Here is a 20559-nt window from a genome sequence, read left to right as displayed (position 1 = left end):
TTTTTTGGGGTGATTCTTTAATGTGAAGCGAGTTGTGTTATTTTTGTGTAAGATAGTGCTGCCATGCCCTTTGGTGTTCCCCCCTGCTGTGTAACCTAAAGCTGTTCAAGAAATAAAGTGTTTTTGACAGGAATCATGCTTTGTGATTCTCTGATGTTAAGTGAGTTTTGTTTTAATTTTTCTGTGTGGGGGACTGCTGGTGTAATGTGTCATAATGCTTTGCCTACTTGTACTTTGGAAGGGAGAATATAATTTTTTTAAAACTTTATTTTGTGTTGTTCTTGTTTTATTCTTTGTTGTGCAGTTGGTTCCCATCATAGGGAACAATGGGGCTGGCTGGCCAGCCATCTCTGTAGGTGGTGGGGGAATTTGAGGGAGGGTGTCTGTGGTTCAGGTGCTCTTTCACAGGGACCAGCTGGCACTCAGAAGTGTGCCCACCGTTGTGGCACCCCTGGGCTGTGCAGAATTGCCCAGGGAAAGAGAGTTTAGAAGTTCCCAGCATAGGGAACAAAGGGAGAGGGCTGGCCTTTGCCAGCCTGTTCCTGGGGTTATGGGTGTAGGGCAGGTGGGGGTGGATTTGGGTCTGTGAGGGGCTAATGTGGGGATTTGGGTCTGTGTGTGGCAGCTGGGGGGGAATTGGGTTTGTGTGGGGCTGTAAGGGGTGGACTTTAGGGGCTGAGAGGACCTACTTGGGGAGGCCATGAAATGGCCCCCCCAAGTGGGAGCAGTCTGAGCCTTGGTGGGGGGTGGGAGGAAGGGTGGGAGAAGGGCCCCAGAGGGCTGGGGGGCATTTTGCATGCAAAATGCCACCCCTGGCAACACAAGCCTCCCCCAGCTGTCAGTGGTAGAGATGAGAGCAGAGCATCTACTTGGGGAGGCCATGAAATGCCCCCCCAAGTGGGAGCAGGCTGAGCCTTGGTGGGGGGTGGGAGGAGGGGTGGGAGAAGGGCCCCAGAGGGTTGGGGGGCATTTTGCATGCAAAATGCCACCCCTGGCAACACAAGCCTCCCCCAGCTGTCAGTGGTAGAGATTAGAGCACCTACTTGGGGAGGCCATGAAATGGCCCCTCCAAGTGGGAGCAGGCTGAGCCTTGGTGGGGGGTGGGAGGAGGGGTGGGAGAAGGGCCCCTGAGGGTAGGGGGGCATTTTGCATGCAAAATGCCACCCCTGGCAAAGGAAGCCTGCCTCTTCATTTTTTCCCCATAGGAAATAATGAAGAAAGATCAGCAGCAGCATGCTAACAATATGCTGCTCCTTCGCTTTCTTATGGGAGGATGGGGGGACCTGCTTTGGGGGGCCATAACATGGCCCCCCAAAGTCCAATCTGTCTGAAACTTGGGTGGTTGTTAGAGAAGGGTTAGAGGAAGGTCCCCACCAATTTTGGGCTTATTAGGTGGGAAAATGCCTCCTCCAGGCGTCCTGAAAGACGGAGGCATTTTCCCAAAAAAAAACCCCGAAAGAATGCCGAAAGAATGCCGAAAGAATCCCGAATCCCGAATCCCGAAAGAGATTCTTGTTTCGGCTTTCGGCTTTAACGGTAGAGAATCTTGTTTCGGGTAATCCCGAAACAAGAAAGCCGAAAGTTTTTTCCTTGCACACCCCTAATACAAACAATGCAACAAAGACCAATAAAATACAAACATTACAGTTAAGATCCTCTTCTTAAGCCCTGCTCTTTGTGCTCCCACCCACAGAAGTAAGGTGGGTGGCAACCAGAGACAGGGCTTTTTTGGTGGTGGTGCCTCACCTTTGGAATGCCATCCCCCTTGAAGCTCACCTGGCGCCTAGATTACTCTCTGTTAGGCACTAGGCCAAAATATTTCTCTTTGCCTTGGCTTTTGTTTTTTTACAGTTTTATTACCAAAGGCCTTGTCTATTATTTTGGGCTGCTCTGTTTGTTTTATCTGCTTTTATGCCCCAGCTCTTTTAATTGGCTTGACTGGTTTTTATTGCCATGTTTTTAAAATTGATCTTTTAAAAAAAATTCTCCTGGGTTGGCTGTTTTATTGACTTTATTGTTATTGATTGGTTTTGTTTTATTATTGTGAGCTGCTTCAAACAGGTCTGGGGAAGTGAAGTACAAATTTCAAATTGGATCATACCATTACAGAATCATGAAATTAAAAACAGTTTAATACATCCAATAAATGGAAAGCATAGTACAATCCATAGCTGTATGATGGGGAAGAGAAGGAAAACAGTCTAAAGTTTTCATAAATGATTAAAACTAGAACTTTATTCCTTATATAAAAAGTGCACAATTTTGTTTTACCACTTTTTGTTTTACCACAATGTTTGTTTTACCACAATTTTGTTTTACCACTACATGAGTAAGATTCAGATCCAGTAGCCCCTAAAAACCAACAAAACCTCCAGGGTGGCTTTTGAGTCAAAAACGGTCAGATTAAACTTGAAAGCCCATATCAGTTTGGTGTAGTGGATACGAGTGTGGGACTCTAATCTGGAGAATTAGAGTTTTGATTCCCCACTCCTCCACTTGAAGCCAGCTGGGTGACCTTGGGTCAGTCACAGCTCTCTCAGAGCTCTCTCAGCCTCACCTGCCTCACAGGGTGATTGTTGTGGGGATAGTAACAACATACTTCGTAATATTAACATACTTTGTAAACTGCTCTGAGTGGGTGTTAAGTTGTCCAGAAGGGCGGTATATATATCAAATATTATTTATTATTATTATACCCTGGAGATCTTGTTTTTTTTTAACGTTGCTACTGGACCCGAATCTTACTCTTTTACTTCAGACCAACACGGCTGCCTACTTGAAACAACTCCACGAGTGTAATTTTTCTCCAAACAAGGGGAGGAACCAAAATTCTTTATTATTTTTAAAGCACCTAAAACGAATGCGAATTGTACGAAAAGGAAACACAACACCAGCCCTGCCGGGTGGCTTTGCCATTCTAGTCTCAATGCCTGAAGCTGCAAACAGTGGGAAACTGCCTTTCCCTGGGTGTTCAGCCCTGCAGGCAGGCAGGCAGGCAGGCACATCCCTGAACGCACAAGCGAAGGCGCGAAGTCCAGGCTGCTTAGAGCAGCAAGAACCGCGCTGCGGAGCCGGAAAGGAGCCGGGCCCGAGGCAAGACCTGCCGGCAGGGGCTGGGGGGAGCGCCCTGTGAGGAGCCGGGCGAAGAGCGCCGGGGAGGGCGGCAGCGCGCCGCCGAGGCAGGCGAGGCGAGGGGCGCGCGGGGGGAGATCCTTCGGCGTGACGACAGAAGGGAACTCCTCCTCGGCGAGGGGCTGAAGGGAATCCTGGGCGGAGGAGGGCAGGGCGGCGGCGGCGGGCGGCTCCCTGCTCGCACAGACCCTCGGCTGCCGGCGCGGAGAGCGCGGCAGAGGCAGCGCTGAGGGGAGGGCGGAGAAGGAGCGGAGGGGGCCCCGCCGGCGCTGCCTCTGCACGCGTCCCCTCCTCGCTCCGTCGCCCGCTGCTGCCTCCCTCGACGGCGGCCGCCTCGCCTCCAGCCTCCGACCCGCCGCGCCCGGCTGCTGCCCCATGGCCCCCGGCGGCACTTGCGCCATGCCGGCTCTGGCAGCGCTGCGGGCGCGCCTCTAAGCCCATGCCATGCTCCTGCCGCTCCTGCCGGCGCTGCTGGCGGCGTTCGCGCCCTCGCTGCCCTGCTGCCGCGGCTGGGCGCCCCCCTCGGCCCCCCCGCCGCCGCCGCCGCCTCTCAACGCCTCCGCCTCGCCCGCCAGCAGCTCCCCCGAGGGTCGCCGAGGGTCCGGCGAGAGGGCCCAGGCGGGCGACCCTCGGCCCCCCGCCGGCACGCCCGGCCCGGCCCGGCCCGCGCCTCAGCAGCCCCGCGAGGAGCCGGCGTGCAACATCAGCGTGCAGCGGCAGATGCTGAGCTCGCTGCTGGTGCGCTGGAGCCCGCTGGGCTTGCAGTGCGACCTCGTGCTCTTCTCCACCGGCGGGCCGGCCGGGCGCGCCTTCTTCTCGGCCGCCTTCCACCGCGTGGGCCCGCCGCCGCTGCTCATCGAGCACGTCGGGCTGGCGGCCGGCGGCGTCCAGCAGGACCTGCGCCTCTGCGTGGGCTGCAGCTGGGCGCGGGGCAGGCGCGTCGGCCGCCTCCGCCCGGGGCCCCCCGCCGCCTCGCCCGCCTCCGCCGCTTTCTTCGCCGCCGCCTCCTCGGCCGTGCCCGACGCCGGCCAGCAGCCCTGGCAGCAGGGGGAGCGCATCCATTTCTGCTGCTTGGATTTCAGCCTGGAGGAGCTCAAGGGGGACCCCGGCTGGAGGATGAACCGCAAGCCCATCGAGTCCACCCTGGTGGCCTGTTTCATGACTCTGGTCATCATCGTGTGGAGCGTGGCCGCCCTCATCTGGCCGGTGCCCATCATCGCCGGCTTCTTGCCCAACGGCATGGAGCAGAGGAGAAGCGCCGCCACCTCGGGAGGCGCAGCTGGGGCCGGCGCCGCCGCTGCTGCTGCGAAGTGACGCCCTCGGCCAACTCTTCCCCGCTCGCCTTCGCTGTTGCTTCGTCGTCCGACCTAACCCGGGTGTATCCGTGTTGTGGGCACTAGATGGGGGGACCCTTGCTAGAATTTTTGGGTTTTTTTGTGGGGGGAAGGGGGCAATGTTTAAAGAAATATATTTTGTAGATGACGTTAAAGCCATTTTCCTAGGGATGAATGCAGAAGACTGGAGATTTTACAGCCTGAAGGTTGCTTGGCAGTAAATCTCTGAGGAGGTGGAATATCTCCCCCCCCCAGGCTAATATGAAAAGAAAATTTATAGATAATATTTCTTATGTGCTCAAAATTCATATAAAATGACCAAAACCTGTGTATTTGCTTTATATATTAAAGAAAAACCACTTTTATGTCAATATTTTAGTAGACTGTGCACACACAGACCCAGTGCACTGTGCAGTAGTTGTTAAGTCAGAGCACTTATTTGTACACAAACACACTTTTGTCTTTCCAAAAATGTTATTTACTAAAAGAGGAAACTTTTGGGGGGCAGGAGTGTCAAATTTGTTAACACGATATATATACATTATATATTGTTAATGGAGAACTGAAGTTTAATTACTCTTTTACAATTGTGTGTGTGTTTCTTATGGCAGATAAGGTGTGATTACTATTGTAAGTCTGTTGGGTTATGAATACAAAGAGTGTCTTTGTTGAAGCGTTCAGACTTTGCTTGGTCTGTTGATCTTAAAGTGGTTTTGTAAGACTTAGCAAGTCTTCCCAGTTTCTACAGCAAGCCAAGGCTGTATCCACACATTGGACATTGTGCTTTGTGGAGCTATAGCAGTCCTTCAAAATCCAGGAGGTGAACAACTGCTATAGTGCAATGATAGCACACTGCCCTACAATGTGTGGATGGAGCCCAAGTTTCTATATGAGCAGATGATGATGGTCTGTTTCCACAATTTTTTTACCTAAAATAATTTCTGCCTCAGTCATGTCACAGTCCTTGAACTCACCGAGCTTCTGATTTGTTTATGTGATCAAGAAAGGTTGAAAGGAGAGGAAAGAATTCATAATCTGTAGCGTGGAATCATGACTCACCTCCATTTTATTCCAGGATAAGTAATAGTTCAAACATATCATGGGGAGTTTGCATTTTTATAGATCTGCATCGGTCTGTGGTTGACCCAAGATAACAACAATATGCTCTCTTAACAGCCCAGCCTGAATTATTTTTACTCTCGAGCCTGTCCCAGTGTGTTCAGTGGAATTAATTTACAGGTGAGGAAGCTTTACTGGCCACTGAATGGAATGGATTTATTTATTTACGAATTGTGTGTGCTGCTTCTCCAGAACCAAATATAACAATCCCAGGCAGGTAAATTACTTCCAAGTAAATGCTAATTAAGAAAATGGGCATTTTTTGTCTTATCAACACTTAATTTATAAGGAAATTCATTATTAGAACAAAGGCTTGAGTGTACTCGCTCAGGTTCTGCCAGCTAATTTTTACAACATCTTCCTTTATACTGTTGCAACTGAAGTTATGCAAGAAGAATGAAGGCATCACGTATAGTGATGAAAGTTAAGAAAAAGATTTAGCAGACTTGTATTTTAAGAGTTTTCTAAAGATTTTATGCACATAACTAAGTCAGCATGGACCTGTTGTATTACTAGATTGCTGCTTGATTGAGCAAGCAAGACTGTAAACATAAGCAGTCTTCCTTGCATGAAAGCATCTTTTCACATACGTTGTGAATGCAGATGTGCATTGCAATGGTTATCCAAGTTCTGAGTGCAATTGCTGATGATTAATGAGGAAGGATAAATGTATCTGGAGCCACTAGTTGTTACATATACCTAGTCACCGTAACTGCAGCTTTGGGGAATAACTAGGCAGCCTAGTTATTCCCCAAAGCGCCCCCGTTTTTCCTCAAAGCCTAGTTATTCCCCAAAGTGCCCCAGTTTTTAAAAAATCATGTTTCTTGTGATCTTAAATGTGCATTCCTCAACTTCTTACCTATCTTTAACGTGATGGCTTGTTGCATTCTCCCATCATAGTAAGAGAATGCATAGAAAAGCCAAGAATTTGCTGGTTGTGCCTTCAATAACTGATTGATCAGCTTCTAAAAATAAAAAATGGAAGGAGCTAAGGGAATGTAGCATTTGGTTCTAACGGAATGTATTAATCTTCTAATAAAAACCCCTTAGTGATGTATGGTACATAGGTAAAGGTTAAGGATGCAGTCCACCCAATGAAGGCAAAACTGCAAGTGGTTTTAATGGTACTGGAGCGCACCCTTGAAATGTCAGTGGAATGGTGTTGCTTGTACTTCTTTTAACGTTGTGGACAGACTAACCTCCTCCTCCTATGCATATTTGAAATTCTATTGAATTTGGAGGGATGTAAATGCAAAGTTTAGGGCTGGTGTGTAAGGCTGCAGTCCTAAGTACATTTATCTGGAAGTAACTGACTTGATTTCTCAGCAAACACGCACGGTGTCAAGATTCATATAGAATAACTGTGTCTTTTTGTGTCCCTTTTCAAACTTTAGCGTGCTTTGTCTTTTATCAGTAATTTCTTACAGCTGATTTTCTTCTGGAAGGTGACTTATAACTAGCTTGAAACGAAGGCTTGTTCTCCTGAAATGTGGGTTCTAGGAACAGTTACATTTGTGCAGTGGCTTTCAGGCTTTAGCATCCAAGAGGCCCTCATTTAGATTTAAAAACTTTTCACAGGACACGCTTCCTTACCAATGCCTGTCAGGTATCTATCTGACTGCCCCCTTTCAAAGTGATCTCTGTGTCCGCTGGTAGGTGAATAGCTTAAAATGAAGGCTCATTTCCCTGAATTATGGATTGTAAGAAGAGTTACATTAATGCACCAGATCTTGAGTGTCCTGCAAACAATACAGTGATATCAGCAACACTTCAGTGGGGTTATTTTAAATTGCACCCAGCAATTTGAGAAGGGCCAGAAGAGTTCACAGAATAGCTCACTCAGAAATATCATGGATGAATTGTGCAGAAGAAAAGAGTGGGACATAATGACAACCATAAAGTATATATTACAATTAATAGAAATAATGCAAAAAATGTGCTGCTTAGAATTTCAGAGTTATCTCCAAAAATTGCTTGGGCGCATTCATTATTAGCCAATCTTTTCTTGTAAAAGTCAAGAAACAGTCTTTGCTGTGCAAAATTAACACAGTAGACAAACTTCTGAACATGTAAAACTTTCTCATACAGAGTAATACCATTAGTCCATGAAGTCAATATTGTCTATTCAGACTGGCAGCAGCTTTGCAAGGTCTTAAACTGTAGCATTTCACATCATTTGCTACCTGTTACTTGTAACAGGATTAAACCTGGGACCTTCTGCATGCCAAGTACTTGCTCCAACATTGAGCCACAGCCCCTTCCTTTATAGGAATTCATTTCAAACTTCACCCCTCTGTAAATCACACGGGCCTTAACCTGGTTAGCCCAGGCTAGCCCAAACTTACCAGATCTCAGAAGCTAAGCAGAGCCAACCTTGGTTAGTAATTGGATGGGAGACCTCCAATGAAGACCAGTGTTGCAGAGACAGGCAATGGCAAATCACCTCTGTTAGTCTCTTGCCATGAAAAATCACCAGGGGTCGCCATAAGTCAGCTATGACTTGAAGGCACTCTCCACCACTATGATAACATGGACATGGCTCTAGTCTTACTAATTAGTATGCAGAAAAATATTTAGGGAGGGAGCAGGAAAAATTAAGCTACTCTGCTACTCATCCATTGTTGTTAGGACATATGCTCATAGCATGCACATAACAAAACTGGCCTGTGCTAAGCATACACACATACCTTTCTATACCTAGGCCAATTCAAGGTTATTTTTTATATCAGAAATGGTAGCATTGATTTCTATGACTCTGCCTCTCCAAACTTAAAATTATTTGCGAATGTAAACAAGTATGAGCGATTAGTGGACTTGCAGTACAGTCCTAAACACAGTTGTACCCTTTCAAGTCCATTGAAGTCCGTGAGCTTAGAAGTGTGTAACTGTGCTTAGGATCACTCTGTTGCATTCCCCCCCCCCCCCAAGTCTGAAAAGTCCTGTCCCAAAGGCTCCTGGATGAACATAGGAGATATTATGGATTGAAAACTGGATAAAGAACAGGAGGAGGATTTTCAATGGTGAGAAGGAAGTGGTGGGACCAGTAGTATTTAGCATTCATAAATGATGGTGAAGTAGCCAAGTTCGTAGATGATTTAGGATCTGCATGTGGCTTCTCCGGGACACAGTACAGGAAACAGGAAAACCTCCCAGGAACAAAAGCAATCACCATTAATACATATATCTCAATTAATCCATATAATTAAAGTGCTCATAGTGAACAATAACTGGAACCACCCTAATTTCATACATTCAGTCTATAAATATAAATATATCAATGAATAATGCAAAAAGGATAGGATTTAGGGTAGCAATACTGCAAGGATATTTAGGATAGCAATACTGCAAGTGGAATATGAGGCACTCAAAAGATCCTTAGTGAACTGGATTGAATAGGCAACAAAACAGGAAATGTGGCAGAAATTCAGAGTCTGAAGTGACACTCATTGAACAAACATAGATTCTCATAAAATGAAATAAAGTGAAATTGAGGCTTTTTAGGAAAGATTTTGGAGATACGGTGGCTCACAAAGTGTTGGATAGCTCAATGAAAATATCAATTCGGTAATGAAAAAGGAAAATTCTGTATTCGTGTGGCCATTTTTAAAACACTCTTATAATACACTTCTGGCTACCCCATCTCAAACAATCTGCTGTGGAGCTGAAAGTGGAAACCAGAATGGTAAAGGGGTTAGAGCACCTTCCCTATGAGAAAATATAATTAAAATATAATTTCACAATATTTATTGTTGCCTTTGTGCCCGCTTGACTTTCTGAAAGCGCCAGGATGCTCATGAAAAACAAGCTTGCTCCAGGAGAGCCCTTCTTTTTTAAAGGGATTTCACCAAAAGTCACTGAAATTACTTGGGTGTTTTGAGTTGATCTTGCAATATAGATGCTGTTCAGTGTCTGTACTCTATACCATTGACCATATCCTGGGAAAATCTTGCAAGAAATTGTTGAATAATGTAGTGTCCATTTGTAATCAAAACCTAGAATGCTGAGTATTGAATCAAAATCCACTAAATAAGTGCAAGTGAGTTGACTTTGCAGACATTTTTATTTTTCTTTTAAAGATGGCAAATCCACTTCAATGTCTGTATGGTAATTACTTTCTCCAAGTAGTACTTGGTTAAAATTTCTGTTTCATTAGGTACTTACTGAACCATTCCTACCAGATATCTTGTCAGAGGATGATTTTCCCCCCTGTGAAGTTGAATTAATTTCTTGCTTAATGCAAAGCAAGGATTCCTGGAGAAAATCAGCACTTGAGCATGTGGAGGGAACTCTTGAGGTTGCTTAGCAATATGAAGTTAGGAATTCAAAAGAAGAACACCAAAGAAGGATAATAAGCAGAGAGAAACAGAAGAATGACTGTCATGCTTTGGAAAGAAAAGAGAGTGGGAGAAAAGAAGCAAAAAGTGGGCAGGAAAGATTTTGGGATGATCTCGAAAGGCTTTCATATATCAGTGAAGCAAAACCTTCATGACTATGAAAGAGAAAGTGAATTACAACTCAGCTAAATGGAAGGAACCAATTCAGACATTATCTCAATTTTTACCAAATGTCCGAGCCAATTGAGTTATGGTGAATTGCATTTTTTTGAGGAAGGGCTTCTGGTTTATCCTGACAACAGCAACCATGTGAGGAAGATCAAGATGGGTAGCTATGTTAGTCTGTAGCATTAGAAAAGAGCAAGCATCCAGTAGCACCTATAAGACTAACAAAATTTGTGGTAGGGTATGAGCTTTTGTGAGCCACAGCTCACTTCTATTTGTATCTGAAGAAGTGAGTGATGGCTGCCCTGCAACAAATTTTGTTAAGTCTTATAGGTGCTACTGGACCCTTGCTCTTTTCTGCATGTGAGGAAGGTGAGGCTGAGAAGCCAGTGTTTGATCTGAGGTTATCCAGCAAGCTTCCATGGCACAGTGAGGATTCAAATGTGACTGTCTTAGAACCTAGTCAGCCATCACACTTATGGTGGCTTTAGAAAGACAGCCGTCTCCTTCTATTTGGCAAGTTCTTTCCCTCCCTTTCCTCCCATCTTATTACAGTTTGAAAAGAGGCAGCAGACTGAGGAAGGAAAATCATTAAGTAGAAGGAAATTGAATGTCTCTATTATGGTAGTACCTCAGAGGTTCATTTGTGAGTCACAGCCCCATTAAGGTAGATGCTGCACATAGCAAAAGAGAACTCTACCTGCTTAGAAGGCCTTGTGGACTGAAATGCCCTCAAATGCCAAAAAAAGATTTGAAACTGAGGAAGTAAATCAGACTCAGGGAAATATAGCAATGACTGAGTGAAACAAGTAAATCTGGTAACTGAAATCTCAAAGGAACAATGCAAGAAAAATTATGTTTCTCCCTTCCTTACATATTAATTCTTTGACATGGTTATAGGGTTTTTAAAAAATCTCAAGCAGGAAGGTCTATAATGCAACCTAAAATGACTGACCCGACTCTTGTGTTTCTTATGCTTTTCTAACAGCTACATGAAAAGCACAATAATTTTGTATAAAAAGGGAACTCCCATACACAGGATTGATGACGACTGATCCCTCAGAAATTCCACTGATCCTTTAAAATTCTGAGGTCATTTCTGTCAAAACTCCACAAGAGATGGCTCTAGGAACACCTTAGACAACTTCACTTAACACATTTCACAACGCCTTCCAGATGTTGCCTTCAAAGATGCCATGACAACATGGCTGCATTCAGATGCTACCATACCAGGTTTTATTTTTTGGCAACAAATTCTGGTTAGTCTACGAGATACACAAATCCCAGCTGGTGTGTAAATTTGTCAGCTTCTCACTTCCTGTCTGCCTTCCAGCAAAGAGGACATTTCCCCTATACTGCTATGCTGTCTCAAGGAACAGTAGTAACTTTAGTATGACAGATGCCCCAAGGTTTCATCTATGGCTGCAATCCTGTAGTAGGCAGGGCTGGAGAAAGCCAATGTGGTCTGGTGGCTACAGTGTCAGTCCTGGGTCCAAACTTTCACTCAGCTGTGAAGCCGGCTGGATGATTCATTCTGTCTCTGCCTAACCTACCTGACAAAGGAGCTTTGACTCTTGAAAGCTCAAACCATGGAATTCTATTGGTCTTTAAAATGCTACTGGGCCTGGATCTTGCTCTTCGACTGCAGACCAAAACAGCTACCCACCTGAAACTAACCTACCTTTAAAAGATTGTTGCAAAGATCCAGCAGAGGAAGACAGAACCATGCACACCATATATGAAGCTGCCTTATACTGACTCAGACCATTTCCCCATCAAGGTCCACATAGTCTACTCTGATCGGCGGTGGCTCTCCAGGATCTCCAGGGTCTTCAGATCACATTACCTGGCCCTTTTAACTGAAGATGTTCAGGACTGAACCTGGGACCTTCTGCATGCAAAGCGAATGCTCGGCCCTAAGCCATAGCTCCACCTCACACTACTATGAGCTCCTTGGAGGAAAAGTGGGTTACAAAAACTGTGATAGATACAGCTGTAACAAAACCAATGAGATTATGTGATGGTAAAGAGACCATGTTATCTACTGCCTCATTCTGCAAAAGTGGTTCTGGTAATAAGAAGCTGGCCAGAAATATCCATTTATTGTAAATAAATAACTGAACGAATTAACAGAAATAAACAACGGAATGGACTGACTATAAATGTGCTGTAAGCCCCACGCTCATACAATAATCAGATACAACTGTTTGTTGAGATTGTAAAGAAGCAAATCCCCCTGGGTCCAACAGAACTCTCCTCCACCCATCAGAATTATCAGAGATGCCAGGTTGGGTGGGGGCTGAGGGGTATGTGTGTGTCTTCCATTTACATATTGAGGAATCAGTATAGTAGCTGAAATCAGGCTAACCAGCTGAGTGTGCTTAAGCTCCATCAAATTCTAATTCCTGGACCGGTAACAAATCCTCTCTATGAAAAGGAAAATCCATTCCTGCTCTTGTGTATTGTTTCCTGTAGCTATGTTTCCTGCTTTCTATGAGTTCAAATGCAAAGGAACCACACAATGGTCCAGGAACACAAAAAGGGGTTTTAATATGCCTCCCCCAAAGAATTGCCTACTCCATTAGCTGGAGGTACTGCAAGGTATATGATACTGGCACCAATGATTACATAACTCACCCAGCTACTGTTTAAAAATCAAAACAGAACATAGCTTTTCTTAATAGCTGAAGCACAGAGGAGAAAAGCAAGGCATTGATAAACACTTCAGCTACACTGTCATTAATATTGTGTTAATAATAATGTTTTTAACCTTCATACCTCGCCATCCTTCCATGGAGCTCTGGACTGCATGCATAGGGGTATTCCGTTTTCCATATAATATCCGTGAGATTCGTGTTCACAGTTATTGAGGAGAACTTGCAACTCACATCTGACCCAGACCCAACCTGTGAAATTGGTAACTTATGAATCAGCCACACAAGACTCCATTTATGCCCCACCTTTCTCCCCAATGAGGACCCCTAGTGATGAATCATAGGGTTGGAAGGTACCATTAGGATCATCTAGTCCAACCCCCTGATATCATTCTTCTCTCCTCGATTTTATCATCACAACAGCCCTGTGAGGTAGGTTAGGTTGAGAGAGTTTGTCCCAGGACCCCCCAGCAAACTTTGATTCCAGAGTGAGGATTTGAACCTGGGTCTCCCAGATCCTAGTCCAACACTTTAAGCATTATACCACACTGCCACTCAATACATCAAACTCCGCTTTCCCTAGCAGAAGTCCAATACTCCATGCTCTAGCCTACACTGGATATTTTGATGGCTTGTACAATTAAAGACAAAAAAAATTATTCCAGCATGAGCTTTCATGAGTCAGAACTCGTGAGCTTTGAGTCACAGAAGCTTATGTTGGAATAAATTGTGTTAGTTTTACAGTGCCACTGGACTTCTGTTTTATTTTGTTATAACACACCTTCCTGTGAACTTATGCCAGTAAAGCCATGAGATTTCGTATGTGGGGCTGCCTTTGAAGAAAGATTGAGACTAAAATTGGTTCAGAATGAAGCAGCAAGATTGTTGGCATAGATTAGAGAGGGCATTTCAAAGCAGTGCTTAACAAACTACATTAGTTGCCCTCTTGTTTCTGAGCTTGTTTCAGTTCAAAGTACCTTTAAAACCATGAAGGATCCTGAAACCAGAATAAGTAAAACTTGCTGGGCAATGAATCCATTCCTTCTTTCTATTTATACCCCTGCATTCCTCCAAGCTGTACAGGATAGTTTTTCATGGATGTCGTCCCATTTTTAAACTTCACAACACTTCTGTTATTTTTTGAAAAATCGCTGTGAGAAAGGATATTCAAACAAATAGTAAAAAAAGAAAAGAAAGAAAAAAGGGAGAAGCTAAACACCGAAGCCCCTGTTTTAAAAATAATGATTCCAGAAGTGATGAAGAGGAAGGGAAAGTTAAATGTTTGGAACACATTTTTTTAAAAAATCTCTTTTATATTTCTTCTAGGAAAATAATAACTATTTTATTTTCAATGCAATTCTAAGCAGAATTACACTGTCCTAAGTCCACTGAAGTCTATATGCCATATGTTAGAATATTGATAAGGATGTAAAGATCTTCAATTTATTGAATATGGAAGTGAGCATTTATCTTTCCAATGGTGTAATGTACTGGCGTAATGTAAGTCTATTAATGATAGAAAGGGCATGGAGGGCCCATTTTTGTTGAACACTGATTAGGTTCCAGGATACAGGCAGATAGCTGAGTCCTTTACTTAAAAAGTGCTATAGTGTCCAATATATTTTAAATATTTTTTGCTGAATACATCACAGGTTAGCATTTAAGGCCATATCCCATTGCTTTGGCAAGATGCTGTGATCTATCTCATTGTTCCATTCATTCCTATGACTCTGCATATCATATTTATTAACCAATATCTAATATTTATAAACAAATTTTGTGGATTTTGATTCATTGATTCAATGAGAGTTTCAAAAAAGGGTGTAGTGGGGACTCTTGGGACTCTGAAACACTCAATGCTGCATGGACATATAAGGACATGCACAAATGTTGTAGTTATAAATATTGCCATTCAGCAAAAGTTGACAAGTCATATCTAGACCTCAGCTGAGAAAATGATAAAAATTCCTCATCATAGCCTATCAATTGATATAAAGTAAAAAAAAACCCTATCTGTCCAAACCTTCCATAGAAAAGATTTCCTCTCAGTTTTTAGATCTGGATTGGCCCATAATGTTAATTTAGCGTTTGAAAATGGGTCAACTTGAAATTGTCGTGACATTATGCACCACAGATCTCCAACTGCCAAAATTGCTGGAGGAACAGGATCCATTTTAGCACGAATGGACCCTAACACACTCCATTTTAAAGAACACCAGACAAGAAGCCTCCAAAAGAGGCCAGGATGGATAATCCACCTGGGAGGAACAATCCCAATAAATTAGTACAAGTTAACAAGCATGTCTGATGATATGAACTAAGATCAGGAAAGCCAATTCCTACCTCATTAAATGGGTGTTGCCTGCTCTTTAGAGCAATCTGAGGTGGTAACAAGCCCCACATAAATTCCGAAATTGGGTAAGCCGCTCCTCTCAGCCCCAGCTCCTCAGCTGTATTGTGGGGATAATAATAACACTGACTTTGTTCACCTCTCTGAGAGGGGCACTAATCTGTCTCGAAGAGTGGTGTATAAACACAGTTATTATTATCATATAATATTCGTTTCGAGTGTATTTACTATACTCGATAACCACAGGTTTAAAATTGCCCATCTGAACAAATCCAAAGATATATCAGCAATCAACTTGTTGAAATTCAGCGTAATCATATACTTAATATTTCTAGGAATCAGTTTTACAAGATAAGTGATGACATCAGGGCACCATTAAAAATGTAAATTGGCAAATACACTCTGTGATTTATTGTCTCCCAGTGGCATCAGTTTTTGGCCAGTTAATCGAACAACCAGACGAACCACCAAAAGTATGGAACATTTTCATGAATCATGACTACTGAGATGGAAGAGTGAGGTTCTGAAATTAAACAAGAAAAGATTATCTACATTTAGGATAATCTGAAATTCCAAAGAGTTATATACAAAGCCATGAGTATCATTATTTTGTCTGATGGCAGAAGCCAGGGGTTCCAAACAAAGATAAAAAATAAGGGCAACTTTGTTTACTATCCCTGTCTAATGGTGCAGACAAAAACTCTGTTAATCAATACCCTAGATGCAGAAATGGTGCGGAAAAAAGGGTTCAGAAAAAAACCTCTATCCGTCAATACCTAGGAGATGAGTAAAGAATTCTAATTCACTTCAAACATTGTGAGGAAAGCCAAATTCTGTCCATGTAGCAAAAATAAATTTCCAGTATATTTTGTCAAAAGCCTTTTCAGCATTGAGTGAGACAATAGCAAATGAATCAGGTCTCTTGCTATTTAATGCAATTAAAACAGTAACCAGTCTGAGATTGTCATACCCACACCTTCCTCAAAAGAATCCTACCTGGTCTTTATCTACCAAGGTTGAAACAACCTGTTGAAGTCTTTTGGAAAGGACGGAAGTTAATATTTTAGCATCTACATTCATCAAAGAAATAAAATGAAAATTTGCACATTGAGTATGGTTCTTGCCAGGTTTTGGAATCACAGTAATATAAGTGTTATTTAGTAACATTGGCAAGGAACCAAAGTTAAAGATCTCATTTTACAATTGATATAATTTTGGAATTAATTTTTTTGAAAAAATTTTATATCATTCAATAGGCAACCCATTTGGTCCTGGAGATTTGCCAATTTCATTATCACTGACAATTTCATTTATATGCAAGGTTCAGCAAGAAGATATTGTTGAATAGCATCTAAACATGGAAGATCAAGGTAAGAAAAAAGCTTCCAAATCTTTTTCTAAGGGCTCTTGGCCTCAACTGTACACTTCAGAATAAAACTTATAAAATTGTGAGTTTATTTCAGTAGAGACAGTTATATTCCTCTCATTCTTTTGCTGCCTTATGGTGCAATCCTAAGCAGAGTGACTTCATTGATTTCTATGGGCTTAAACTGGAGTAACTCTGTTTAGGATTATACTGTTACACAAGGTGCTAAAATTTTACCAAGACTCTCACCACTGTTCTAATATGACTGGCACAAACAAGTGAAAGTATATTCCGCTTTTACTTACAGTATGTTATTTAACTTGTATTTAATCTTTTGCAGCTCCCAATAATGAGTTGGTGTTGGAAATATAACAAACTGACTTGACAAATATTTCAACTTAATTTTCAAAGTTGTTTCTTCCCTTACACTGAGCTTCTTCTTGTAAGAAGCATATGTAATAATTCTTTCTCTAATAAAAGCTTCAGAAGCATTCCATTCAATAGCATGAGTACTGGCTGTTCCTTGGTTAGTATTAAAATAACTCAGCCATCATCTGAGTTTTAAGTTTCATCATTATGAAGAGAAACATTAAAACACTGTAGATCAGGTGGTCTAACCCAGTCTGGAAACCAAACAGCTATTAAAATGAGAGCATGGTCAGAAATAGCAATTACATCTATACTGCAGGCTGTAACCTGAGGCATCAAAGAAGCTGAAACAAGAAAATAGTCTAATCAAAAGCAATTATGATGTAGAGAATAAAAGAAGTACAACCTCTGTCCCTTGAAAGCAAAATATATCAAGGAGCAATCAGACCTAATTCAGCCAAATAGGCTTTATGCATAGATCTCACCAAAGAATATTTTTTGAGTGGAGGTGTACTTCAGTCTAAGGGCCAAGCTACAAGTGACAAATGACACTTGAATGGCAAGTGAACAGACTCACATGTATTCCTCCCTGTTCACTTGCACTCCACTTGTGCTCCACTCGATCACTATGTGATCACTATGTGATTGAGTGGAGTGCAAGTGGAGCGCAAGTGAACAGGGAGGAACACATGTGAGTCTGTTTACTTGCCATTCAAGTGTCACTCGTCACTTGTAGCTTGGCCCTTAGACTGTATCTGATATCCCATTGAAACCTCCTCCCACCAACAAATAATCACATATAAAATTTAACAAGTGGCTAAAATACTGATGAAACATCTGGAGAATCCACATTTGTCCATACACATCAATCATAGCAACAACAGAATCAGAACTTTTCACTATCAAAATAAAGTTAGTTATCACTTGCTGAACCTTAAAAGAGACCTGTTTATGTATTAATATAGCAATACTTTTAGATCAATTAGATGTACCCAGGGCTTTTTTTCAGCTGGAACGCGGTGGAATGGAGTTCCAGAACCTCTTGAAAATGGTCACATGGCTGGTGGCCCCGCCCCCTGATCTCCAGACAGAGGGGAGTTTAGATCGCCCTCCGTGCCGCTGGAGCAGCGCGGAGAGCAATCTAAACTCCCCTCTGTCTGGAGATCAGGGGGCGGGGCCACCAGCCATGTGACCATTTTCTCCAAGGGCAACCCGCTGAGTTCCACCACCTCTTTTCCCAGAAAAAAAGCCCTGGATGTACCTATAACATATTCCTCTCTAAACCAGTCCCTACACAAATAATTCATATTATTTGCCATAATATGATTTTCTTTTAAATAAACCACATCAGGGTTAACTATGAGGAAACTTGAATGGGAGCTGTTCATCAGACATTCTGGACCTAACTTTCCTTCCATGTGTAAATGCAAAGTGCTTGACCAATTTTGCAAACTGTCCACTGTGCGCTCTTTCCCCGCCACCATGTGCACCCCCACCTGCCTCGTGTTCTAAGTCCCCATGGCCGAGGGCTCTTGAGCAGAGCTTCATGCTTACCTACTTACCTGAGTTAATGTCCACCTGAGCTAGTGGTTGTGTGTGTGGGGGGGGCTGTGCTTAGCTGCTGGTGAGGGGGCTCAGCCACCACGGGGTATGAGCAGATTGGCTGCACCTCTAGTCAGCATCCTATGCTTGTCTGGGCCATTTAGGTGGGGTCGAGTATGGAGGAATATACTTTTCCTGTACAATGGATGCCTATGGGCTATGCCACCTTTTTCATGGTGTATCTGCCATTTAATTCTTTATATTTACCTTTCAGATGTTTCTGGATTCAACAAACTCGTATGACATTTTTCAGCCTTGAAATTTGTGATGCTGCCAACCTCGTCTCCAAAGATGGACTTGTTTGACACTACCCTTCTAAGCTTTTTTTTTTAAAAAAGGAATTCTAGAACAGTTAAACAATGAAACGAGGGGCACACAAACAAGATGCACACAGAAGTCCTGTACCAGTGTCACTTTCTTAACTCTACCGTTTCATTATTTATTTTGTACATTTTTATCTTACCCTTCCTCCTAATAACTCAGGGTGGTGTGCAGCCATCTCCCACCCTCTACATGACCTTCTTAACAGTCCTGTGAGGTAGGTTAGAATGAGAATGACTTGCTCAAGATCATCCAGAGAGCTTTGTGGCACCATGGCAGTTTGAACACTCAGATCCTATTCTAATGCTTTAACCACCACACCAACCTGGCTCTCATTTTTATCAGCTGCAATTTTTGTCTAGTAATAAACTCTTTGAACATAGTAGAACGTACTTTCTTGTAACCATGCATACGGACAGACTTCATGTGACCCATCTTTCTAAAATCAGTACAGGAGCGTGCAACTTGACTATTGCAAGTCATTCTGTTCGCTTAACTCTTCATGATTTCACCCAGTCAGCCTAATGTTCAATGACGAATTTGACACATACACTTGGAAGTCTCCGATCATATCTAATAAGTGATGCTCTTAATGGCCTGTCTAATCTATGGAAAGTAGCATCTGTGGAAATTTAACTTATGTTAAATTTGCAATGAGATTACCATCTGTATATCAACTGAAGACCTGGTGAGAGATGTAAATGTGATTGCACCACTTGGGAACAGTGACCATAATGTTATTGAGTACAACATATGTATAAATAGGAAATTGCCAAATAAGACCAACACAGCCATGTTTAACTTCAAAAGGGGTAACTTTTCTGAGATGAGGGGGTACGTGAAGAAGAAACTGAAAGGGAAAGTAAAAAAGGTCAAAACACTTGGGGAATCTTGGAGACTATTTAAAACTACAATCCTGGAAGCTCAAATTAAATATATACCGCTGGTTAGGAAAGGCACAAATAGGTTTAGGAAAAGGCCAGCATGGTTAACAAGCAATGTAATAGAAGCTGTAAAAGGTAAAAAGGATTCTTTTAGGCAGTGGAAAACTAGTCGGAGTGAGGTTGATAAAAAGGAGCATAAGCTGTGGCAAAAAAAGTGCAAGTCTGTGATCAGACAGGCAAAAAGGGAATATGAGGAGCATATTGCAAAGAACTTAAAGAAAAACAATAAACAATTCTTTAAATATATTAGAAGTAGGAAACCAGCTAGGGAGGCAGTGGGGCCCTTGGATGACCAAGGCGTAAAAGGATTACTAAAGGGTGATAGGGAAATGGCCGAGAAGCTGAATGCGTTCTTTGCTTCTGTCTTCACTGTGGAAGATAAGAAGTGCATGCCCACTCTGGAAGCACTGACTTTGGGAGGGGTTTTGAAAGACCTGAGTCACATTGAGGTGACGAGAGAGGAGGTTATGTGACTGCTAGATAATTTAAAAACTGATAAATCACCGGGCCCAGATGGCATACATCCAAGAGTTCTGAAAGAACTCAAGCGTGAACTTGTAGATCTCCTCACAAAAATATGTAATCTGTCATTAAACTCTGCATCTGTTCCTGAGGACTGGAAGGTAGCTAATGTTGTCCCCATCTTTAAAAAGGTTCCAGGGGAGATCCGGGAAATTACAGGCCAGTCAGCCTGACGTCAATACTGGGTAAGTTGGTGGAAACTATTATCAAAAATAAAATTAGTGGGCACATTGATGACCAAAAGCTGATGAGGAAAACTCAGCATGGGTTCTGTAAGGGAAGATCTTGTCTCACCAATCTGTGAGACAAATCTGTGATTTTAAGGTGTGGCGACCAGAACTGTACAC

The 20559-nt window shown here is 42.9% G+C and overlaps 1 protein-coding gene across 1 annotated transcript; it reads left to right on the top strand.

Moving 5' to 3' along the window:
• Positions 1 to 3315: 3315 nt before the first annotated feature.
• On the top strand, positions 3316 to 5099 carry TMEM158 (transmembrane protein 158). The gene has a single exon (XM_054991874.1). It carries the CDS (start codon positions 3577 to 3579, stop codon positions 4444 to 4446), a length of 870 nt encoding a protein of 289 aa, XP_054847849.1. The 5' UTR covers positions 3316 to 3576; the 3' UTR covers positions 4447 to 5099.
• The last annotated feature ends 15460 nt before the right edge of the window (positions 5100 to 20559 follow it).

This window comes from Eublepharis macularius, chromosome 11 (assembly GCF_028583425.1).
Source record: "Eublepharis macularius isolate TG4126 chromosome 11, MPM_Emac_v1.0, whole genome shotgun sequence".
NCBI classification, from domain to species: Eukaryota; Metazoa; Chordata; class Lepidosauria; order Squamata; family Eublepharidae; genus Eublepharis; species Eublepharis macularius.
This window is presented reverse-complemented; position numbering and strand designations above follow the sequence as displayed.